Source organism: Manacus vitellinus, unplaced genomic scaffold (genome assembly GCF_001715985.3).
Source record: "Manacus vitellinus isolate BGI_N305 unplaced genomic scaffold, ASM171598v3 scaffold_39_pilon, whole genome shotgun sequence".
Classification (NCBI taxonomy): Eukaryota; Metazoa; Chordata; class Aves; order Passeriformes; family Pipridae; genus Manacus; species Manacus vitellinus.
The window spans coordinates 4,331,505-4,357,985 of record NW_021940534.1 but is presented as its reverse complement, the minus strand read 5'-3'; the positions used below and the strand labels follow the sequence as shown (position 1 = coordinate 4,357,985).

Below are 26,481 nucleotides of genomic sequence, written 5' to 3'. Positions count from 1 at the left end.
TCCGAGCAAGGCCTTCTTCCTTTTCTTTTAAACTTCTGCCCTCTGACAAGGTTCTCAGGTGTGCTCAGACTGTCAGGCACACGCTGCTACTGCACAGATCCTCTTCCTGTTAAGACCCAAGCAATATACTTGGGTCTTGCAAGTTGTAGGAACATGAGTGTTAGGGAGGAGGTCTACACATGGGGGAGTTTGCCTTCAAATGTTTTAAAGAAGAATCAGATCAGCCTTCACAGAATTTGTTTTTGATGGGGGAGTTAAATCCCTTGGAGGAAATATAGGAATTTTCCTCTGTAATGATTCAGGGCTGTTTTGCTGCTTTCTTTTTATCATCAAGCATTCAATCCTTGGTTTGTTCTTACCTCCAGAGCATTAAGTGGTGTCCTGTTGCTGCATAATGACTTGTTCCCTACTTGATGCTGTCTGAAAGAAGGAGTCAGTATTTCAGGGCAGAATGTTCCAGAATGAGATTGCTTTGTGAAAAAAATTATGATTTAAGGATTAAACAATCCTTCAGTGATCCTTTTATCATGACAAGTATGCAACGACATTTTTCAGAGATGAGGTACATCCAAGTGACACATGGAATGGACAGCTTGTGCTTTGGTAACACAGGAGGGACATATCCAAAGCCATATAGAGAAACAATGGGGAAAGCTAAAAATAGAAGGCAAAGCTTATCAACTTGCACCAGATCATGATCATCTCCCTGGACATAATCACTGGAAGATACGGGTGTATCGAGAAGTGAGAATCATGAAAAGCTCAATTTTCTGGCTGTCATCAAAGTTATGTGCATGACACTTGAGGTTTATCTGCTGGCATACAGGTGGATTATGTCAGGAAAAGTGATAGTGTTTATTAAAATGGTAGGAGAAGTTACTTTTTTCACTCAAGCTTTTTAAACAGTTTAGGGAAGAGAAAGCATATAGGACAAACACTGCAATGGAGCAAGCTCTGAACAACTTTGTTTTTAAACAAGTACATTTTCCTTTTTATTTCATAAGAAGTTTACTGTTGAAAAAATGGTATATATTAAAGCAAACACATTATACACATAGATTAAACATCAGATAGCAAAACTGTATGGAATGAGCACTACTGGTTGTATTGTATAGGGTTTACAATCAAAGATATACTTAAAAACCCTCAAGAGTTAATGTACTTTCAAGGTAAATTAGGCACAAAATTTAGCTTGTAACTAGCTCTGCAAACATCTCACTGTGATTTCACTGATACAAAGTATTACAAGTGATCAAAAACATAAGCCGACTTTTTAAATTTTTAAAATTTTATTTGTACTATGTGCTGAAATAGTACAAATGTATACAACATTCCACCTTCGTTAAAAAAGCATGTACAGTAGGGACTACAAAGTACAGTCAAAGGTCTAAATGGGAAATTGCCCTTTTATTTGGGCTCAGAATTAGTATGGCATAATCTATGGCTTTGCTTTGTGGACGTATTTGAAACTGAGTAAGTCCTAAAAATATGGGGGGGAAAAAAGGAAGATATTTTCAATGACTTTGAGCTCCAATAGAAATATTTTAAAGGAAATTTATTAGTAAGCAAACTAGCTGGTATCAGATGTATATGCCTCCCTCAGTTTTCTGTATAGTATGCAAGATACAATGTGAAATTTTAAAAAGTGAGAGATCATGTTGCCAAAAAAAAAAAAGGAAAAAAGAAATCCAAGGAGAAAAATACCTTCAAGCCAAGGAACAAAATACCCTCAAATAATTTGCTGCAAGGTCTTAGCTTAGATGATGCAAGTCTGTGAATCATAATAAAATCTTTCCTCACAGAAAACTGTGGGATCTTCTAAATACACATATTAGAAAAGTGTTTGATCAAAATATCAGATTTTTTTTTTTAATCTTCAGTTAGCAAAATGTATTGCTGTGTTGAAAGTTGTCCTTTTTTGCTCATTTAAGATAAAACCCATTATGATTGCCACAGAACTATGAGGAACTGCATACTTTCTCGAGGTGATTTTTACTGCATCATACAGGAATTGCTTAATAGGTAAAAATAAACATCTTAAAGTCTTAATGCTGTTTTTTTGATTAGCAAAAACACAAAAAGGAATGCACTGAAGCAAGATGATAAAAAAAGTGTATCATGCAGTATTTTGGTTTCGTGTATACAGTATCTCAAACCAATGACGTGACTGAGGGGTGGGGAGTTTTAATCTATTACATTCACATTTAGAATTAAAACTGTACGTGAAGGCAAACTGTGGAAACGTGAAAAGCACCGGGATGCTTAACAGAAGGGTGCCAGATGTCTGACTGTTTCTAGCATGCAGAGCTAATGCTTGAAGGCCTATCACAGCAGTGTGAACTCCTGCTACTCCTAGTTCTTTACATGACTGCTTTGTACGTGCTGGCTGCGGTCTGGTCGCGGTCAGCAAGTGCTGTATGGCGCTAGGAAATCAACCCACAATCTCTGCAGGTTCAGTGACCAACTTAGAGCCATCCCATGCTGTCTTGAACTGTTCAGGAACCGGAAATTCTTTCTGGTAGGAAACAAAAGCAACAATGATGATTAAATAAACAGTGGATACCTCATGAAAACTGGTGGAATACTATTAGTGCTACATGACTGAGAAAGCATTGATAGCTCAGACATGCCGGGATTAGAGAAAAGCCTTCTTCATTACCCTAGGAAGCTATTTTACAATGCCACACAGGAAAAAGCCCGATTGCTACCCAGTTTCAAATAGCCTTGGTATGGTACTTACTTTGCAATAATCCCTCTCACACCATTATCTGCATCAACTAAGTAAATAAGCCTCATGTCAGAAATGACTTTAGATTCCATCAGTGTCTGGGTTGGAAGACAGTGGAAAGGATTTAGATGTGGAGATTTAGCCAGAAGTCTAATTCAAGGGACAAAAGCAATGCTATAACATGGAAGAATAAAATAAAAAAAACCCCTATCATTTTAAGTGTGATGCACCTCAAAAGACTCGGCACCCTTTGTAGGGTATGCAAAATGAAGCAGAACATCAAATAAAGTCTCCTTCCATTCTATGAATTCAGTGAAATGATGGGAGATGTCATTGGCTATTTCTTTATACCCAGTAAACAAAAAATTATGTGAAGAGAAGGGGTTTTTTGTTCAAACCTCAAAGAAGTGTTTTGATAGCCAGTAAATTCAGATGCTACGGTGATTTTGAGGCGAGACTGACCAAAAGGGTTTTTTTAAAAAAAGAAAGAGGTGAATATGTGCCCACTGAAAATTGTTCCCTTTTTAGTTATCTGAAGCTAGGCATCCAGCAGTCACTTTTGGAAATGTGGAGCACGAGAATTCTCATTACACATTTTATTTTATAAAGCTTAAACTGCTCTATCCAAAAGAATTCCAGCCCAAAAGACTAACAAGAAGTTTAAGTTCAATGCACTGCAATTTCAACATTGTTCTGTTGAGGAGACTATGAAACTATTATAAGCATGCTTTGCCTGCATGATCCCTTGCTTGCCTGTGAAGTGGCAGAGCTTGTGTGTAAAGTGACTACTGGAAATGCCACTGGGCATAGTATGAAAATCTTACTAGAACAGGAAAGGAACTGGGGAAATGCACCTGTTTGAACGCCTTTTAAGGACATATGTTGAAAACAGTAGAAAGTACTACAGCTCCAACCCATGCAACAATAGCTTTAGAAAAGCCATGTATAGTATACTGTATTATTTCATCTGTAGAAGTATTTTATTTTAGTTTTAGTGTCATCGTCTTTCAGACTTAAGTGCTCTTCAGTGAAGTGAATTTCTTTCAAGAGATTACGTTTAGATAACAAAAAAGAAGATCAAATGGACAGGAGATGAAGCCACTATCTATCAGAATGGAAAAACAGAACATCATGTCTGATCTTCGAAATTACTTTGTGCCCCAGAAAATAAAGAGTTCTTCCTCCTGAGATACAGGCACTTAGAAAACTCAATTATTTTGGATCATTTTTGGGGGACATAATATGTGTGGTATGTCAGTTTCTTTCCTAGCAGCTTAAGTGCTATTAGATACCAAGACTATTATGGAATGGGGAGGAAAGCTTTAAAAATATCTCACTCACATAATCACCATCTTGGGGGATGAGAATGTTCATCTCGGATGACTTGGCACTCACAATCTCACAATCTAATGATTCCTCACTGAGGTAGATGTGGCAGCCTTCTGTTTTGTTAATAGAAATGGTTGGCACTTTCCCCATCACCTGCAAAATAAAATCTACTTAGCATCAAATCTTAAAGTGCACACAGAGATACTGTTAATAAAATCCTCATTGCCTTCCAGGTGTAATTTTGGCCACTAATATCTGATCTATGTGTCGGCTGCCTGTGTGATGCTTATATTTGACTTGTTAGACACTGTGAAAATTCTTGGTGGTGGTAACGAAGACCTGTACACAACAGCAAACTTGTAATATACAGCAAGCTTTTAATATACAGTTTGATGAAAGTGTTTCCCTGATTCTCTCTAATTTCAGTGACACTTTTGTGCTGATATTTAGGCAGTGTTCACCTTGTTCATCAGTGAGAACTGGCTAAGAAATCAAACATGTAAACTCCATCCCAATAAGGGCAAATGAAAGACCCCAGCATACAGTAGTACTTAACAAGGGATTTGTAATATGTTCTGAAGACTTCAAAGCTTTTCCAACATACAACAGGAAAGGGTTTCTATCCCCTTCAAGCAAGCTACAGTTCTAAAAAAGCACTAAGATCAATTTAATTAAATCTCCAAAGATATTTCTTATGTCACTTTAAAAGCAAGCACAAGATTTACTTGAGGGGAGAAAGGGAAATCTCTTGTTTACAATTGTACAGATTAAAAGATTTCTTCATGGCTAACAGGCTGACTCACTGGTTGTCAATAAAAATTCCTCCTTCTCCTGCCCTCTCTAGCAAGGACAGCAATGTACTCTGGACAATGCATGAAAACGGCAAAGATTATTCTGAGCCATAAAACAGTAACAGCATGTGACAGATATGTACTTGTTAATGACAGTGTATCCCATCATTCAGGTTAAGAATATCTTTTCAGCTTCAGTTCCTTAACTGTGACAGTAAACAAAGAACAAGTGGTCTGTCTTCTTGCATCCCACCCTGATACTGAAGTCTGATCTATGTAATGGATCAATGCATCTTAAACTTTCTCTTCTTAAAGGGGTTCTTATGCAATGGAAGACAAAAGGAAGGTGTGTTTAATAAATTTTGCAAACATCTGGCAAGAAAAAGATACCACTGAGATAAAAGAGTGCCAGGCAGTATGGCACTGAAGCAACTATTTATAGCCAAATCTGTAGGATGAATATACTGAAATTTGTTGCATTAACATATCATGTGTTTGGAAATTATAAGATCAGGTCTTCAAAGTACTGAGAAAATGGAGGTGCTTAGCACTTGTCATACACAAACCCTGTGGAAGCTGCCTGATTCAAGCAGCATGCAGCATATGATCAGACTGTGCCTTCTTAAGTGGATCCCCACTCTGCTCCACTGCATGCATAGAAACCTTATGCAATATTCATAGAGCATGATCAATTTTGATTCTAAGAATTTTGATTCTTAGGAAAGATATTTCCTCTTTATTTGAGTATTAACAAGCTGTGGTTTTGCTATTCATGACATATGAATTTTTCAGCTTTCACAAATAGTTTTAGAGGTAAGGATAAAAATATTCGAATTATTTAAAAACTGCTCAAATAAATGCCTGGGGTCTTTAACTGACCGCCTCTGCCATAAGAAGACGTAGTGATCATGAATAAACTGCTTGTTACAGCTCGGAAGACGATGCACAGTTAGTAGCAACGTCAGTCACTTGCACAAGGTTCAAAACATAAAAACCCATCTTGCTATAATTCCCTGTGGTGGCTGTGCCCAGCAATTCTGAAGCATGGGGCGGGACTGCCTGTATTTAATGTCCTACAGCAGGCACAGCCTTTTACTCAAAAGACCTCACTTTGAAGACTGGCAGTTTGATATAATTAATAAACATTTAATTTCTTTTTCACTTAAAATAATGCATCCTGAAGTCCCTTCCTGAGACTAGGTCATGTGTGCTGGACACAACCCAGTATTACAGCTGGTAGTTGGACCTCTTTGGAATGGGATGAATGAAGTGCTGTAAATGTCAGGCAGACTGTATTTTGAACCGGACAAGTGTCCACCGTAGAGAGGGCAATGTATAGATTTAAAGTACATCTATTTTCTTTTCATGAGAACCACAAGGAAGATGAGCTCTGATTAATCTTTCTGCAGGCGAGTAAGTCTATTACTTGGTCATATAATGTGTCACGTTGCTGGCTGGGGAGATTTTTCAAAATCCCGTCACCTACTTTCACTTTGTATCATTTAGTTTACCTTGACAATCTATTTGAACATTTCCATTGAGAGGATAAGAAAAGAAAAAAATCTTCTGCGCTTAGAAATCAATTAGCTAACTGCCAGAATTTGTTCTCTAAGCACCACTGAACTTTCAAGTGCTAGGAGCTATTTAGCACGAAAGCAAGCAGATTAGGGACAAAAGTAACAATTCTTACAGTGTGTAGATCTCTCAGCTTCACCAGAACCAGAAGGCAGGGGGCTATGGGGTGTTTGTTCAGTGACAGCTGATAGTTTTCATAGGCATTTTCTAAATATGTCAGCAGAATTTAGTGCATATAAAGATACATTTGGATGCATCTATTTCTTATTTTTGTTGTGCTCTGTGAGTTTTTAAAATCTCTTGTAGCTACATGGGTTTTTTCCCTCTTGTTCTCTGTCTATCTTTGTGTCGCAAATAGATATTTACCTGAATCTGAATATCCCTGGAGTTGATCACTTCCACGATTCCCACAACATTGTCAAACACAAGGCCAAACTTTTTACAGTTGTCTAAAATAAAAGCAATCATAAATAAGAAAGGCAAGACAAAAGCAAATACATGCACACCTGCTACATTAAGTACGAAAATTCCCAGTCTGGCACTGCATAGCTCAGTGACTTCACTCATGTAATCAATCCATTAAAATGAATGGAATGATTCAGATGCATTATTAATCACATAAGTCATTATTTTCAAGATTGGCATTTAAAGCCCAGCTGAGCTATCCACTCACCAATAGTAATTGAGTTGATTTTTCCTTTTATCTGAAGTGTAGATTTGTTACACTTGAAAATGTAGGCCACTTGCTTGAGTTCAGTGTTGTTAATGACCAGGTCATTCTTATCCTCTTGATATTCCTATTTCAAAAGAAAGTTTATTTAATTGGTTGTTTTTAACTAGCTAACAGTCAGATAGAGTTGAGTACAACTTATCCTCGAGTCATTGCATCTTCTGATACAACAGAGCAATATCCTTCCTGTGGCTTAAAATCCTAATCTGCTTGGTGATCAGATAACTCACCTAATTCACCCTTAGATGACACATGTATATTTTAGAGCTGCAGAACTGGAGAACCACAACAAAAACCATTAATTTTGTAGCGAAGACACTGTGCTCACAACAATTTAAAAGGCACTCACAAAACTGTAGTTTGGTTCCCATCTAATTTAGACTGTCACCTTGAAGAACAGAGCAAGTTTTTCTTTCCCAAACGTTATATAGTGTTCAGTACAGTGTATTATAAACAAGTACAGGCATTACCACATACAATAAAGGAGCAATAGGTAAAGAAATTTCCTTTCATTATGAAATATGAAAGGATAATTTCACTCCATGGATGTCCAGGAAAGGCTAGGGATCCACAAGGAAAGTTCCAGGCATTAGAAGAGTAAGGCAACATGACACAGGCAAATGGTGACTTCACCTTATGCAAACTCGGCTCCATAGTAGTGACTGTCTATATAACCTTCTGTATAACTCTGCATATTCTTTCCTCCCTCTGTTAACCAACACAGCCAAATCAATTTTCATTCATAGATTCTTTGGTATATGCCTACATAAATTAACACCCAAACTTTAAGCAAATCTCTCTTTTCCATCTAGAGATTGAGCAAAAGGAAAACACTTCTCTACTTTTAAGCACGGGAAACATGCTTGCATGGAAAGAGCAATGAAAAATAAATATGTAATTCCATCAGATAAGGTATCTGGAAAAAGTGGTCTGTGGTAACACTCTTCTCCCTTGCTTGCAAAAATGTCCTGCAAAAAGAGATTTTAATTGGAGTTCTCTACTGGACTTGTTTCTGGGGCATTCCCTGATTTTGCAAGGAATTTATATACTGTTTCTGACATTCTCCAGTGGGACGAAATAATAAGTGATTCTCAGAGAAAAATGAATTAATTAAAGATGCTACAGAATAGTAGAAGTTAATCTGTAGCAAAGCAGAGAAGCTCAACATGGTTTGCAGTGTGCCAGGGTGCAATTCAGAGGTGTGACTGAACTCACCACTCTCCACTTCTTTCCCTCTAGCTCCAAGACAGGGGCATGGCTCTGCTGTGGGGAATTTTTGGGAGAGGTGGGACTTGGAGTATGGCTTTTTGTTGGAGAACGAACAGATGGACCTTGGGCACGTAGGCTGGGGTTCTTGTGAGTCTTCTGGTCATCAGAGACATGTCGAAGCCCTAAAGAAAAGCAAAAAAAAGAGTGCTTGTGAAAGAGAGTCTATTTTCCAGTCCAAAGAGCGTTCATATTTAAGCATGAAAGGTTTATTTGTAATTGTGTTAAATGATTCTGTGAATTTACATGCTTTATTTTCTCAAGGTTTACCTGGGTAATGACCTAAAGTGTAACTACCAACACACTTTAGCAATTCATATAAAACCTACAGTGGATGGACTGTCTTAGCATCTTACAACAGGAAATCACACAAAGTCTTCTAGCCCCTCTCTGTCTGTAGCAAGCCCTGAGAGCTTGTTCTGTCATGTTTTTCCATCTACAAAATGAAGGGGTTTTTTTCTAATTTATGACAGTATTTGACCTATCCCTGTATATCTATCGTATGTATTTAAACTAATAGGCATTCACTTTAATTACAGCTGTCCAGTATTAATATAAGAAGTTTTACTATTGCACTCCACGCCGATCTGTGAGCTGTACCTTTCTACCTTACACGTAACGCATTTTGACACAGGTTGGTACACTCAATGTGAATCAGAAAGAGGGATAAATCTTTATTCCAATTGCACCTTAGAGGTTAACAGCTACTGGGGATTGAAGATATACAGCTTGGCTGCCTTAAAATAAAAAAGGATACCTCTAAATAAATTGTGTGAATTTGAGGTGTGCCGAACTCATTTGGATGCTGTTGCTTCTAAAGGAGGTTTTGGAGTGCAGTCTTCTCCATCAGACCACTGCAAGCCTCAGAAAGATCTGAGTTGCTTGAATGTGACTTAAAAATGCAGTGAGAGTTAGGTTAATACATATAATAGCTCTTGATGTAGTTTGACTCATGGGTCACAATTCAGTTTCTTTTCTCCTGACCTTTGGTGATTGCCTCTCCCTGGTTAAGCTGTGCAAACAGGGCTGAGCGAGCCTCAGTTCCTTCATCCTTTGCGGTTTCTGTATCAAAGATGGGGGCGGTGGCGGCGGCGGGGGTGGGGAAAGGCACGACCCGCTTGTTAGAACAGATCGCATAGACATGGATGATGCGACAGGACCCTGTGTGAGATAGATGGAAATTATTTACATACTGAGTTTCCAGGAACACTGTGTCACGATACCTTTTTATTGGCATCCTTGGATGCTGTGAGTTTGGGTGGCTCTGGGCAGCCACAGGCTCAGAAGAATTTCTAGCCCCATAATCAAATGTAATCCTATGAATCCTTCCCTGTAACAGAGCTGGCAAGGCTGGAAAGACTGACGGTCCACACTGCTACCTTAGTGCAGAACTACTCCATCTGAAATATTTGTCTTAAGACTGATGTTAAAAATCATTAATAGTAAAGATTCCATAATTTATTCCAGTGTTTACTTACATAAAAGGGAAAATGTCTCCTTTTTTTTCAGATACCAAGTTCAGTTACACGTATCTTGGTGTGCATTCAGAAATGTACAGAAAATGTTTTGATCTAACACAAGCAACTGGGAGGGTCATGAACAGTCAGTTATGCAAATGGAACACACTGAATTGTATGCAAGATGTAAAATGACTGTTCAAGTCATCTGCAAAGACTGAAATACCACGGAATGTAAAAGTGACTCAAGTCTCTTGATTCTGAAATTCAATATTTGAGTTTTTAGTTCAATTTATCAAGTTCTTTTTTCTATTTTTTTCAGTTGCAGGAGATCACAGCACACAAGTTATGAGTGAAGGGGGCCTTGGCAAAGTAACTAATACAATCTTTCAGCTTGCATAATCAAAAGTACATTTGGTCTGAATTATAATGCCTACATAGAATATGATCAAAAAGACAAAAAATACTAGTAATGATCTGACTAATATTTTATGATAATATCCCAACAATCCTAATTATAAGTGTTAGACAGAATCTAAGAATCACTTTTGCTGTCTTGCCACTGAGTGTCACTCTGATCCCAGTTCTCTGCAGCACAGAAGGGACTTTTAAAAGAACCATTGAGAAAATTAGATTGTTTCTGATGAATTTAGCTGGCTATACAGACATTGTACATTGCACCAGCAGATATTTATAAGGTGGGCAGATACAATGAGAAAAGTACAGTGACTTACAAAGTCACAGCTTCTCTAACTGGCTACCTTTGTTAGGAGATACAGGTTGTTAAAAGTGCAACCCTGGTAATCCATACTAGAAATAGATATTGCTTAGCTGGCCTCAGAGGATATTTTTAACAATTTATGATACTACTACTCCTGCTTTCCACTAAACTGAAACAGCAAAGTGTCTGTCTGGTTTATGCATCTCACAAGAGTGAAAACTGTAGCTATTTTTTAAAAAGTAAACTTGTTCTGGCCTGTAATACCAAACTGATAATGGAAAAAGGGCTGAGGTGCATATGCTCCTTTTTTATTTACTCTTCAGACATACTTAAAAAAAAAAAAAAGGATCCAAGATCTCCTAAGGGAATAAGCTCTCTTCTATGCTATTAAATCTTTTTGATCAAGTGTAAACAAATGAGAACCTCCTTTTGGCATTGATTATAATTTATTGTCAAGACATACTGGAATTGAAGTGGACTGCTTTTAGAGACATTCCATTTTTGCATGGAAGCATTTAACTCAGCGTTTCTGCTTACATAATTCCTAATTACAGGTTATTGTTTTAGGCTGGGGACAACTTCTTCACTGGGCCCCCAATTTATAGTGTCTGTCTCCCTGCCTCTGCTAATACCAGTAATGTTATCTGCAGCAGAGTCAGCAGAACAGTGAATTATTATAATTTTAAAAAAAAGAGTGTAAGTGGATTTAATGGCACAATCAGTTGTTGCTGCCTGAGGTGCAATACAGATCTTCCCTTTCTGTTGCCTGCAACCATAGCAACTGAATCCACTATGTCCTGGTTATCCAGAACTATGAACATTGCATTTGTGGGGCTTTTTAAAATACTTAGATACCCAGAAACGGCACTCACCGTGCACAGTGTGAACATGTAGTTATGAATTATGTATGCTTTATGGGAGGAGATTAATAGCAGTGGTTAATAACTTTAAGTCTGAGATAAAAATCTGCTTTCCTAAACTCCAGACTGACATCTCATTTCTCAAATATACCTCATTGCTTCCACCTGCACAAATACAGTGCTGTGGTTTTCCAGAAACTTGTGTCCATAAGACTCACGTGTTGATTTGGAATTAACACCAACTAAATTGTGCAAAGGCTGCAAAGATGCATTAGAGAAAAAAAAAAATCTGGAAGTTATCTGGGTATTCTGGACACAACAGAGAGTGGTGGGTCACTGCCAGTCTCTCTGCTTAAAGTGTCAAACTGAAGTCCGTCACAGATCATGCAGAAGACTCCAGGCTCAAATGATGCTGCTGAGTAGTGCATCAAAGGCAGTTTCCCAAATGGCAACTGAAGTATGGGAATATCTATGTAACTGAGACGGAAGCAAAACTCAGAGGGAAGTGGATAATCTCTCTCCCTGAACTCTGAAAGAACTATCTTGTGAAAGTACAGACAAAAGGAAGGATTTTAAATACAACAATTCGGTTTGGATGTGGGTTTGTATGACTGGAGAATGTCTTATTTACTTCTAAGAAAGAGAAGAGTTAGGAAAGGATCTGGGAAAGCATCTTTCCCATGTAGAGCAGTACTGATGAAAAAACAAGTCTAGTCAAAAATCTCAGTGCCTGACCTGAAGAGCGAAGACCTTCTAGTCCTTTAAGTGGGTTTCAAGAGTAAGAAAAAAAATTTACTCATTGAACTCATGCTGCCCATCTGCCTCCTCTTTTCTTTACAATCCTGGTCCCTCCACCAACGTCAGTGGTTATCTCCACTGAGCTCAAAAGATTTGACAGGAATCTGAAACATGAAACATTTGACAGGAAGCTGAACATGAGCCAGCAGTGTGCCCAGGTGGCCAAGAAGGCCAATGGCATCCTGGCCTGGATCAGGAACAGTGTGGCCAGCAGGACCAGACCAGGGAAGTGATTCTTCCCCTGTACTCAGCGCTGGTGAGGCCACCCCTGGAGTACTGTGTCCAGTTCTGGGCCCCTCAGTTCAGGAAGGATATTGAGGTGCTGGAACAGGTCCAGAGAAGAGCAACAAGGCTGGGTGAAGGGACTTGAACACAAGTCCTATGAGGAGAGGCTGAGGGAGCTGGGGCTGTTCAGCCTGGAGAGGAGGAGGCTCAGGGGAGACGTCATCACTCTCTACAACTCCCTGAAAGGAGGTTGTAGCCAGGTGGGGGTTGGTCTCTTCTCCCAGGCAACTATCAGTAAGACAAGGTCTTAAGCTCTGCCAGGGGAGGCTTAGGTTGGATATTAGGAAGAAATTCTTTACAGAGAGGGTACTCAGGCATTGGAATGGGCTGCCCAGGGAGGTGGTGGATTCTCCACCCCTGGAGGTTTTTAAGATGAGATTGGATGTGGCACTTAGTGCCATGGTCTAGTAACCACAGCAGTGGATCAAGGGTTGGACTTGATGATCTCGGAGGTCCCTTCTAACCCAATTGATTCTATGATTCTATGATTCTATGATTTTAAGTTAGATCTAATTAAGAACACAGAAGCTGTCACAAGGTCTTGGAAGACACCTGAGTTTCAGACACCCTTCCCACTTTTCCTCTTAATTTTGTGCAGCTGCAGAAATAGAGAGATGGACCAAAGCTTAGTTGTTAACTTTTCTCCTGCATGATAAATTCCTGTCTAGATTATGACCTCAGTTACAGCTGCAGAAGCTAACAGATATTGTATCATGGTATTTTTAATTATGTCTGAACATCTATGGCCATTCTGGAAACTGCAAACAATTTAAATCATAAATTAGGCCAGGCAAAATCGAAGGACTAATCAAAGGAAAAAAGGCCACTAAAATACAGGGTGGAACTAACTGCTCCACTGTAGATCCACCATCTTACAGCACGGACACATCCAGTAGGACCATCCCCCATTGAAATAGAACAGCATGAAAAAGACAGACAAGTCTCACTAATGAGGAGCCATACAGAGACTTGCTGTAAAGAGGGGGTCAGTCTTACTCTGGCTTTCGTCTTCTTTTATTTGCCATTTTGATTTACGTAACTGAAATCAAACAAACATTCAAGTGAGGTGAAGTTCTTTGTGAGAAAAGGGGGCAGAAAGCACAAAAGTGAACTGGAAAGGCAGAAAACACGTTTCACTTCTTGCATTCCCTGCATGCCAGGAAGATGGGACCTGTGCTGCACTTAAACACACTGATGTAAAGAGCAGATTTAAAATCAGTCTAGTGAAGTGGTTCCAGGGACTTTCTTTTTTGATTAGTTTTGACCTCTATTAATACATAAACCTCCAAGTTACCAACCTAAGTCACTGGCAACTACTTTGCTTTCCTTAGTCACCTTTCCAAGACTGCTTAGACCCTCAGATTCTAGAATATTTCTGAACCAGGCTCTTAAACTGTTCTGGTATCTGGTAATATGTGTGTATAGTCCTATCCAATTTCAACTAAAGTGCCCTTCACAAAGTCCATTCATTTCTGTTCTGTACAGGGCAGTGTTTGTGAGAGCTGCCTGGAATAAAATAGCATGTTACATGCCCACAAAAGTTCATCTAGCCTGAAGCAGCAGGTGCTTACCAGCTTTGCTATTTGCAAACAACTCTTCAGATTAACTTCAAGCAGATGTTAACAACAGTGTGTCTTTACACAAAGAGTATTAAGAGCCATTTGGACCGCAAAGGCGGTTATTTGCAAGCCGCCTTTCTTCCTCTTTTATTTCAGCTGTTTGCCTCAGTAACAGCTGCTGTTCTCAGTGCCATGGTGTCTATAGACACCACGTGGAGTTATACTGATAGCCCACTGTTCCCATTAACATGCTGGTGTGGTCATTTTTCCATAATTTACAAATACGCCCCTTGTAAGACCTATCAGGAACAGATAGTGTCGGCCTTACTTTCTGAAAATGTAAAACAAAAATAAGCCATAACTTTTAATCTGCTAGCTTTGCATCACAGTGAACTTGGTGTGCTTTAAAACTTACTCTCAGAGCTTTCTGAAACAGGGAAATACCTAATTCTCGGAGTAAGGTCCTATCAAGAAAAGGAGATGTGGGCCCTGTGACCATACAGTGAGAGCTCTGTAGGGCATAAAACATTCCAGAAATTTCCTCCCAGGGAAAAAGAAGTGTCTTCTGCTTCAACTAAACCACGCTCTGAATCAGGCGGCAGGAATGGGTCAGGGATTGCTCCTTGCTGGATAGTTTTGAGCCATCTGCAGAGAGACCCAAGGGCCTCCCACTGACTGTGGCACAATAGCTTCCTCTAGGGACAGTGTCTGATGCTGCTCATGGAGCTGGGTCTGATAAACGCATTGTTATCACTGTGCAAGGGTTTGCAGAATTCCAGTACAGCCTCAAAGTAGGTTGTATTTCTACCTTTATCTTGTACTACTGGCAGATGGGTGATGTACTCCCCTTTTATCTCCATGCTGGCTACCTATCTTGCTCACTGGAAGAAAGAAAGACTGTTTATGTCGAGGCAGCTGGCTGGTTGAAATTCATCTATCTCGAATCTCATTTAATTCCCTTGAAATTACAGTAGAGCTGAGCAAAGCCCTTTGCTTGTGAGAAGCTAGGCCTTGTTGAACACATTTTTCCTAAAGGCTTCCTTACCCCAGAGCACAGGGCAACAGCCAGTCTTGTTAGAGAAATGAAATGCTGTTCATACATAACACAAGTGCTCTGGATGCCTTACTGTCACTAATTTTTGGTGGCAGCTTGACGTGTCTTTAGGTCTAAACCCAGCTACCAAGAGACTAAGAATTTCTTTTTATGTCTTATCGCAGATGTTACTATTTCCTGAGCTATTCTTGCTGAACAGCTCCCTGGGTTAGCCTTCCATGTCACTGTTACTATATTTGTAGTATTGTAGCAGCAAGGAGCCCTAGTAAGAGGCTGGTATCTCTGGGGATATGAGGGGCTTACGTGCCAGACCCTGTACAAACACCCGTGATGTTCCTCTGTGTTTATCCAGCTTTCGGCTGACACAGTGCAGTGCGGAAACCGGAGGGAATAAAGTTCTTGTGGTGGGAACCTGCTGTGCAGCGTTTGAATGAACATGTATTTCTTGCAGCTGCAGTGGTTGATTTTACTCAGAAGATTATAAACATCTACCTAATGCATATAAGTAAATGATATATGCATATATATGTGTGTATAGTATATAGTACCTATTTTATTAGCCATTCCTATTAAGAGGTAAGTACCTATTTGCAGCTGAGGCAACAGGTGGCTTATACAGAGGTCATGAAATCCCTTCTTTAATTTATTGCAAAGCCTTCTTTTCATGGCAGCAGATAAACAGGAGTCCTAATGGGGAATACATTCTTCTTCTAAAAAAAAAAAAGGATATCCCTGTTTTCTCCCTCTTTATAGTAATCACACCCAAAATGATTACAGCATTCTGTATTGTTCTTTCCATACATATGCACAGCCAAAGACAAGAATCGTGAAGCTCAAAATATCACATATCAACCTCTGGGAACAGGTGGACTGTGACTCAGGGGCACAGAGCTCTTGTTAAGGTGTTTTTTTGTGTAAAAGTAGCTTAGCACAACAGTTCTATTACCTACTGTATTTAAGCCACCTGTCTGCAAGGGGTTATGCTACCCTGAGATCTGCAATTCACTGGATGAAACAGCTGACTTACAGGGTCTGTAATCTTTGTGAGTTAAAACACAAACCAACAAAAACAAGGCCAGGTCCTTTTCTTGTTACCAGATCTCAACAGTTATTTATCTGTAGAGTTTTCAAACTTTGAAGCCCCCTGTAATACACTTGTGCCATTTATCACCTGTTCAGGACTTTAAAATGATGTTTACATCTTTAGAGGTACCCAACCAGAAATGCTTTACACAGCCATAGTCTTCCAAATCATTTGAGAACTGTATAATACTGTAATTGCCAACAAGTAATGTGCTCCAATGGGCAGATTCAACCATCTTTTTCTTACATAAAAATTCAGTTAAAAAGAAGACCAATCCCTTTAGAAAGATAGTAAAAGTTTTAGTAGATGTACCTTTCCCTTTTTCGTCCAGCTTGCATACTTTCAGTTTTCTTTTTCCTTTACCTTTTCCACTGGAACTAGGTTGCATTATGTTACAGGTCATGTGGCATTTGACAGCTGTTGTCAAACAAGCCTCTCCCAGGTTCTCCCTTAACATGTCTCAATGGTGTTTGGTCACTAATGTTAAGAGAACACCACTGACATACAGTAAAGACAAATATTTTCAGCCATTATTGGAATAAGAGAGTAAAACACCTTTCTTTCAAAGGGGCAGGGATGTGATTGAGCAAGTCTCCACCAAAGAGGCAACTATTGTAGAGTTGCCAGGACGGCTGGTTTTTTAACTGACAGTGTACCAAAAAAACAGAACACTGCCTATTCTCTGGGAAAGTAACACTTGCAATTAAAGGATGATTTTTTTTTCAACAAAAAAGTATAAGAAAATAGGAAAAGGGAAGGGTAGAAAAAGAAATGGAAGGGATATAGAAAAGGAGAGAAAAGGCTATGACTGAATAAAATTGAGCACTCCGAAAATATCTCCATCTCATTCAAGATACAGGCATATAAATTGGGACATCTGTGCTGCCCTTACTTCTATCTTCTATCAGAATGAGGCCCCTGGGATAGCAGTTGTGGCTGTGGCTGGAATTTGGCACAACAGTTTTGACCTTTAGCTTTAGTGAAGTGGCTCAGACGATGGCTGCTTGATAAGTAGGTCAAACTAAACACAGCATAGAAGAGATACTGGACAGACATTAGGAGGCTTTCGCCTGCAGAAATTGGTCTTGTGCAGCTTGTTCACCTCAGTTTTGGTAGAACAGGAGAGAGGCAGAGCCATTTTATAAGAAAATGTCTGGAGGTGATTATTTTAAACAAGAACAAAATGGTCTGCACTGAAACTACTGTAATTGCACTCAATCAGGAATTATGTAGGAATTATGTAGGAAGTATGACAGTACTTCTTGGTGTGGAGAATTCCAGCTTTTAAAGAATGTCCTTAGACTACTATGTAATGATTAATAAATATTTTTTAAAATGATATTTCAGGAAAAAAAAGACTTGAAAATACTCTACTGGCTTCAATGGAAACAGGATTTAAATAAATATCGATTGCTTGTAAAGATGTGCAGACTTCCTTGTAAGTTGTTTTGATTTGTAAAGGGGGGGGGGAGGATTTCACTCATCACTTGAGTGAAATTCTATATTAGAAACTAAACACTGTAACAAAATTCACTGCTAATTTGTAAATATTTCCTGTTTGTAAATAAACTGCTGGTAAAATTTGCCCTAAATGACTATTGCATACAAAGAAGGAAAAGTTAACTACGGATCCACCTGCAACTGAAAGATCCAAGACAATTATCCTTGAGCAAGATTCGTTTCTTAACACACATTTGATGCATGGAAAACTGCAGCAATCTCTGATTATTGCTGGTTGTTTTCTAGCTGCAAAGTTAACCTGCAGAAATTGGAGCAGAAGTTTCACTTCCCCCAGATTATTTATGCAGTCCTTGTCACAAACAAATTTTTTATTATTTTTGTGAGCTTATATAAGAGCTGTTAATTTCTTTGCACCACCAAAAAAAAGAGGCATGCTTCAACAGCACCCATTCCTTAGGCAAAAAAAAAAGGAAAAAAAAGGGACTTGCTGTTTATCAGTAAGAACTGAAAAAAGACAGGTCACTGTTACAGCTGTGGTGTAAGTTGGTAAAGCAAAAAGGACAATTGCTGCATAGGTAAAACGCTACCCTGGGCACTTAAAATGTTTCATTGTAACAACAGATTTTTCATAAGACTCACTGACATCTGAGAATGTCACATCCAGTAGCAAATTAAAACAAATCTCCATTAGGTTGATAATTGCTATTGTTCCCATTGTCAAGATGGCTAAACTGAGATGCAGTGAGTACAATGAGCAGCCACTCACCACAGGATGTATAAGGCAGAAGGCCACTTTACATTCAAAATAATGAACTACAGAATTACACTTTCAAGGAAATACTGTAGATCCATGTGATTTCCACTGACAAGCAGACTTTCTCTGATATATGCACAATCAATTAACGAAAATGACTATTTCATGGTGAAATTACATGGAACATTTTGCTCTCTGGGACAATCCTGCTCACAAACATACATACTTTAAATATGTACTTTTCTTCTGTGAGCACAGTACCAACAAATATCCTAACCACATCCATCATGCCTTTAAATGTCTACAATTTACATAGGGCCCAGCTTTGTACCACCACTCCACATAAGTAGTCAAACAGGCTCAGATCCAAAAGGTCTAAAGGTCCTTAACTACACTATTTCTTGGCTTTCGCCTTACACAGTCCCACACATTTCAATAGGATGTGCTTAAGAAGTAAAATATTGTCACACATGTTGGCAGAACCAGAGCCAAAGTGAATAAGGAGAGAGAACTGTGTTAGATCCCAAAATCTGTAAACATCTGTTTTTATCGCAAAATTCTTATAGAGCAGATAGAGGTAGCTGCTGCTGGCAGAGCTGACTGCTTGGCCAATATTTCAACCTTTTGCACCTGTTTTAGTGTCTGTTGTGTAATTTGTTAAGACATTTCTTTGTCTTTCCTTTATGGTATCTGCCTGTGTGCTTGCTGCCAGAGCCAGGAACACTTTACTCTATACACTAGTGATCTGTTCCAAGGTTGGCTGCAGCTGCCCTGTGCAGCTTGATGGAAGGGTACGTGGGGGCTGGAAATGGCACAGCTTTATGATAGTGCCATGGACCATGGCCAGAAATGTACACACCACAGTCTACAGCACATATAGGTTAAGAGGCCAACTGCCCACTAAAATATCCTGTCCCCTTTTCTTTGGAAACCCAAGCATAGTCTGATTTAGGACGATGTTCCTGGGGTTTTCTTGCAGCTCAAGCTATGAGAATACAGCTCTGAGAGAAGCAGTAGTTAATATTCTTCTTGACTCTTTAGTCTCTTTAGAAATATCCAGATATGCTACTTGAGAGCTTTTTATAGAAACTTCAAGCATTGCTTTGTTGACTTCTGCAGATATGAAGAGTAAATTATCAGTATAATATACTTTTAAATCTGTACTTATGCAGAAGTTTCTCTCTTTCTCTCTCTGTCTATAATAAAATACCATTTCTGCATCAATGTCTCCCTTTCATAAATGTTCCATTTTGGTAATGCCTTGCCAAACTACTGCTTTTTCCTTTTTTTCCTTTTTATGCATATAAGGGGAAGCTGCTGTGTGCAATGATTAACAACTGTGTCTGGGGTATATCTACAGCTTTTATGTATATTGTATTTCTGTCTAGACCCTGATTCTGCAGACCTTTATGCTTAACTTCACACGGCGTGAATCTGTGACTTTCATTCTCACTTCAAAATGTGTAACAAAAATGAAATTATCACTTGAGTAACTCATTGCTTTCTTGAATGTATTTGTTACCGAGTTTCATAGAAATATTTAAATAACATTTCAACAAGCTATTTAAACAACACGCTAACTTACTGGATTCTAATTTCCTTATACTCACATTAAGTAAAACTTTAAAAAATATATACATCCATAAAAATGTGCTTGTAATTTAATCTTTCGGACTGACATCACATGAATGATAATTTAAATAAGCCCTACTGCCAAGAAAACTTCCAGATATGAGTAATATCCAAAGTGAAGTGATATTAGTACTTTAAATGCAGTGATAGTTTCCTGATGGCAGGAAACTATGCTTAATATGAATAAACAAGTCACACTTAGATTTGCATTCAGCAATTTCTTGCACAACTAAAGAGAGGAAACTATAAATAAGTGATGGCTGAGATACTGGTTTTAAGACCAGTCAAATATAATCTGTAACAGCTACACTTCTGAATAAGATTACCAGTACTCAACAGCACTGAGAGCTTCTCCTGTTTGATCAAATGGCTGTAATCAGCCTCTATCTTATAACACTACTTCCATGCTTGCAAAGTTCTATTAAAGATTAAAATTATTCTTTCCCTGTTTTAATAAAACTAAATTCGTCCCAAGTTCCTCAGATTAATTCAGCTAACAGGGCATGACAATTTCTTTTCCTTATCTAATAATAATTTAAAAATCATTAGCTCTTCTCACATTCACTGTTTGTAATAGAGTAAGATGTAGCAAGACATTTAGTACTAAATAAAGAATAATATTTTATATTTTAAATTTTTACTACAGAAACCTACAAAGGAGCAAGTAATTCCAGTCTTCTAATTTATCATGTTTGAACATTTCTGCATTGCTTCAGACTAGGAAGTGCACACAGATCATGGTGTCTCCTGTATTTGAACAAGCACTTGAAAACTTGAGTACTGTAAGGACTTGTACAATGTCTAATGAAGGGTATGAAGAGAAAGCTGTATATTCTGTTGCTGAGCACAAGTATTCTCTTACATGGTTATCACCTCCACAGAGGGACAGATAAAGCAACCTTTTCCAGGTACCACAGAATCACAGAAAGGTTTGGGTTGGAAAGGACCTCAAAGATTATCTAGCCCTGCCAGGGGCTGGGACACCTTCCATTAGATCAGGTTGCTCAAAGACCCATCCAACCTAGCCTTGAACAGTTCCAGGGATGGAGCATCCACAGCTTCTCTGGGAAACCTGTCCTAGTGTCTCATCATCCTTGTAATAAAAAATATCTTTCTTATATTCAGTCTTTCAGTTTAAAACTATTGCCCCTTGTCCTGTCATTACAGGCCTTGGTAATGTCTTTCTCAATCTTTCTTATAAGCCCACTTTATATATTGAAAGGTTGCAAAAAGGTCTCTATGAAGTTTTCTCTTCTCCAAGTGAAAAAATCCCAACTGTCTCAGCCTGTCTTTATAGGAGAGGTGTTCCAGGCCTTATTCCATAGAACCATAGAATAGCTGGGGTTGGAAGCGACATTAAAGATAATCTGAAAGCTCTATTTTGCTTCCCTGTGTTCCTGAGTTCTTAAAATTGTTTGGTGTGGGAATTAAATGGTGGCCTACATCAATCCTCTGAACAGTCACTCAATCAAAAAAAATAATATTTCCATACACAGAAGAAATTATAAATCTGGTGTGAAAGACTGCATGTGCGAGTATGTGGTAAGTTTAGGAGATGATATCAGCAAAGAGATGGCTGATTACATTTTTAATATACTTCAGAAATTCTCCTATTCTGATAATAAACATGAGTACATTATTAGAACAATATAGAACACTGCATCAATGTAGACAGTGGACATAAACTCTTACACTTATACCCAACAGAAAATTAATTTTTCATGTTTATACTTCTCTTAGAGAAAAATAGTAATTGCTATCATCTCTCTATGCATCTCAGATGTAACACACAGAGGAATAAGTAATTAGACACTGTCACATTTACTCTCTCTCTTTGTATTTCAGGAATTATTTCTGTACGTCTAATATAACAGTTGTATAAAGCTATCTATCTATGAAGTAATAAATTGTTATGTATCTCTTGTATCTATGTTTCTTTTTCCTGTTATTAAATCTTTCTGTTCAGATTCCTTCCACCATTCTTCTCCTTTCCCTGCCATGTTCCCCCAGTTCTCCTTTAGTCTAACATGTCCTTCAATTTTTTGTGGCTTGTTTTTGTTCCTACCTTCTACTGTAGCAGGCATGGAGAATTATGTCGGCCTCACCTCACCATGTGCAGCTGAGGGTTATGACTATAATCACCCCAAATAATTCTCCCCTCTTCCTCCAAACCTGGACCATAATGGCCTGACACATTTTCACCCATCTTTTAAACTTTTACTGGCTTGGTTGGGAAGTCCATGGACCATGACTTCTGTTCCTGGCCTAGATATTTATTTTTCCTGAGCTAATGACCTGCATTAAAAGTCAAACTGGTTACTTGCATTTTACAGTTGTTCTTGAAGAAAGAAAGAAAGAGTACTTACAGTTTTACTCCAGGTGAGACCTGTGGTATGATGCTCTTTGATATAAGCTTGAAGCTCAGACCAGATGTTCAGATATGACTTCACCCAATCAACATGGCGTGTGTCACTGTAAAAACAGAGATAATATTTATATTTGTAAGTGTACATAAAAACAGAAAGCATTGCTATTCTTGCTTACAGCAGGTAAACCCCAACAAATCAGCAGGCAGCCAGCCAGCCCAATGCTGCAAATAGTAAGGCCTACTACACTGGAAAGCTTGTAGCTCCTTCCAGAGGACCAAGAAGGCCAATGGATGTCTGTAGCAGAGAGTGCTTCCTGCTAGAAGGGTGTGTCATCATTCTGCTCAGGCACAAAATCAACTGAAGAAGGACCTGAGCTGTGCAACAGGTACCCAGCCTCCATTTCAGGGTGCTGAACTTTAGAAAACTAAATATCCATGGGTTCTTTAAGATATTCTAGCTTCCGAGTTCAAATGTTTAATACTGGATCATAGTGTAGTCATCAGACTAAAGTATTTATAGATCAAAAATTTTTAAAGTACAAGTCACAAGTTGGCTCTAGAATCATTATCATTAGTCTTCCAATGGGACTGTAAATGAAAACAAGAAGTATGTAGAGAGAGATAAACTGTTGGAGTCCTTACTTATGACAAATTATTACTGAATAGTGATGGCTGGGGTCTGGATGTTTACAAGGATTTGTGTGTCTACCTTCTATTTATTTCCTTTGGAGTTTGATCCCTAATAATGCAGAGGATCTGGGTCAACAGGCTTAATCCAAAGCCTACTGAAGTCAGGGGAGAGCCTTCCACACTTTGGAAGACACTGTGGTCTGATTCAGTGGAAAATAGGAAAATAACTCCTTATTAAAGGAAGAACTAAATACCTAAATAATGTACTCTATACCATTACATGAGACATTTTTTTCTCCAATATGAGTACTAAGGCTATACTGTAAAAATCTTCAGTTGCTCTAGTAGGCAATACCTTCAGTAGGTGAACTAAGGCTTTAGGAATAATATATAATACATATAAAGTGAAATATTCTATATAGCATGTAATATATATTTATACATAGACAAGAAATATAAATAGACACAAAAGGTTTTAATATTTATAAAGTTTTCCTCACTAAAGAGGAAAAACTCAATAGCAAATACTGCTCTTCACTGTGACATAAAAATCAGGAGCTAATATCTGGCCTTCAAAAGTACCAAATCAACAAGATTTATACATGGCTTTTTTAAGAGGGCACAGGAAAGACCTGTATTTTTTCTTTTTGTCCATCAGCTCACAGATATCTTTCATGGAATTTTTTCTGTTAACTCCTTGTGCTTTTAATAACAGTGCAGTGGTATAGAGAAAAATTAAATTGGGAGCTATGGAGTTTGATGTGCAGCTGTACATACCTACCACCTAAATACGCATTTTCAAGTGAAGAGCAAGAACAGCATCAGTATGAGTGCACAAATAAGACAAGGAAAAATAGCAGCTAGCCAGCCACATGTTGCTATGCAAATATGCATTTGCACATAAGCTTATGATGCTGGAATGCCAGAAAATTAAATATAATCTTAAAATGTGCAGATAGTGAAAACCAGCACTGCTAGTGCTGCTGCCATTCTCGCTGCAACATGCTGCAGGTCAAAGATGAGGAGGGAAAACTATACTACTGCAAGCAGATTTTATCAAACGCTTTTTAGTTTACAAAATACTTTCTATGATAGCATCGTGAACCCTACTGGTATGGGTAATGCTCTGTTCTCTGGCTAGTGGATACTGGGGCTTGGCAACATACCTGTTCTTGTAGTCCTTTAATACCCTGTTAGTATAAAAGGTAGCAGCATCATTCATCTCCTTGACATAAGGGCCTGGTTTAGGAGACTAGGACCATCAACCCATGGTAGCAGGAAACAACAGAAGGAGAAAGGAAGTAAAACATTAGTCAGACACCTTCCCTGACACATTATTACCTTCTTGGATGTAGCAGACTGAGAAACTATACAGATGAGACTACAGAGCTCTGCAAGATTTGGAACTGTTCTGGGCTGCACCATCCAGAAGCACATTTACACCCTTCCCAGCCCTCCCACGTGTCACTTACCACCGCTATCCACCCAAGGGCAGGTATGCTCTCACTGACAGCTGAGAGGTGGTTGAACATTTTACTTCCTCTGTTCCTTTCTCTGAAGTTCTGGATTTCCTGAATCTTCTCTGATATTGGCTTGAGAAGCATTGCCACCTCATTCTGGGGAAAAAAAAATAAAAAAGAAATAAAAGAAGACGCTGCCGTTAACAGTGTGGGGGCGGGTGTCCAAAAACGCTCTGTGGTTTAATATTGTCCTCCCTGCCCACTGATTTAAGAGTTGGAAAGAAAGGTCATAAATTTCTGCATTACAGTAACAAATTAATTATCTTCCTCTGGTTGCAGCAATAAAATGCACAGATATTAAGTATTAATAATGTGTTGCAGCAAAAAATGTTCTCAGTGCTTGCAGCATTTTCACATGCTGCCCAGGCTAAGAACCACATAGACCCCATAGCTTAGAGTTAGCAGAATGTTTGTATTTTGCATGTCATATCCCTTGAACTTCTCAAGACTCTTTCCACTGGCTTGAGTTTTTCAGTTTTTCATGTTATTAATTGAGTTGTTCTTTCTAGAAGAAACACAAACTACTTGTTAGCAGCCTCTTATCATCTGGCAACAAGATTAAGAAAGTAATACACAGAAGGCAATATCAATTTCAGCTTTCCCTATCGGTATGTTTTAATGTTTTAATTTCCTTTGGCTGCAAGTAATGTGAGAGGATTTCATGGGAAACATACTGCCTGCAAGCCATGGTTTGGGGAAATTCTCCTGTGTTAATCAGAAACGAATGGTATCCAGGGGAATGACTGCTGAACGGAAGGAATAGTGTCTGGAGTGAAGAGAAAAAACGAATGAATGTAGAAGTTATCCAAGCTCTTTCCTGTGTAAAGTGAATGCTAATCACACTGGCCCCATGTCTCAGAAAAACTAATTTAGAGCACTAACTCACTGGGAAAAATTCTTTCACTCAGAAAACAGACGACTGAGGGACATGGAGTCATCAGCTCATCAGCAAAACAACTGCTACACCTTGCAACCCTATAACATTGCAAAAGTATACTCACAGAACCCATACGATGTCCCACCAAAGACAGTGCACCATTCTGATTCTCCCAGGCACTTCACTTGAAAATCACTCAGGATGTAGCAGAACTCTGCATTTTTTCTCAGTTTTTCTAGGGCTACTTCTTTAATGGAATAGTGTGCTTGCTGGAGACAATTAATCCTTATGTTCTTGAGGACTAATGCTGTTACGACATACATAAGATGATGTGTGCATGTCTTGCTTGATCTCTGTCATCTGTCAGGTCTTTCTTTTCACCCCTCCACAAGACCTCAGCCTTACAAAATTTTATGCTATCTTAAAATAAGCATGTCTGCTTTGGACCAACACAGGTCAAAAGACACTTCAAAAACATGACAAAAAGGGGTTCTGCATTTTGAAAAGAATTTTGATCCACCTATGGAGCCTTAATATTTTAGTGGTAGTGTAATTGGCCTATGAATCTGAAATACACAGGGATATTTGATCTTCTCCTGCAACAAAGTGGGTTGGGAGAAAACAAATATTTACAGTATTACTGGGAAATGAAAAGATTTTTTGCTGATGACTTAATGACCAGCATAAGTCATTAAGTCTGAAAAAGCCCTGAAACCTCCATGATTTGTAGTTCTTAAAATCTGATTTTGTTGCCATAACATGAAAATGCCTGCAGAAATTCTTCTTTCTAATTTTTGCTTGTTTACAACATGCTGCAGCTGGTTGGTTCTTTCTTATTTTCCAGGGAAATCTTTCAAGTATGACAGTAGCTAACAAAACTGAAATTTAAGAAAATGCTTGTTCTGCTTTGATATTATGCCAGTTTTCCTCCCATAAAGTCTAAGGGATATTTACAGTCCTTAGCTTACTGTGAATCTTCATGGCCCAGTTCCAGCCAGAGAG

The 26,481-nt window shown here is 38.6% G+C and overlaps 1 protein-coding gene across 1 annotated transcript in view; it reads right to left on the bottom strand.

Annotated features, from left to right (window-relative positions):
- Nucleotides 1-963: 963 nt before the first annotated feature.
- CAP2 (cyclase associated actin cytoskeleton regulatory protein 2) overlaps nucleotides 964-26,481 on the bottom strand; it is a 68,305-nt gene continuing 42,787 nt past the window's right edge. The window contains 10 exon segments of the mRNA XM_008922283.4: nucleotides 964-2,515; nucleotides 4,070-4,210; nucleotides 6,790-6,872; nucleotides 7,097-7,220; nucleotides 8,369-8,544; nucleotides 9,404-9,493; nucleotides 9,496-9,580; nucleotides 22,451-22,556; nucleotides 24,249-24,334; nucleotides 24,555-24,698. Of these exon segments, the coding sequence (XP_008920531.3) occupies nucleotides 2,432-2,515; nucleotides 4,070-4,210; nucleotides 6,790-6,872; nucleotides 7,097-7,220; nucleotides 8,369-8,544; nucleotides 9,404-9,493; nucleotides 9,496-9,580; nucleotides 22,451-22,556; nucleotides 24,249-24,334; nucleotides 24,555-24,698 (1,119 nt within the window). The 3' untranslated portion in view covers nucleotides 964-2,431.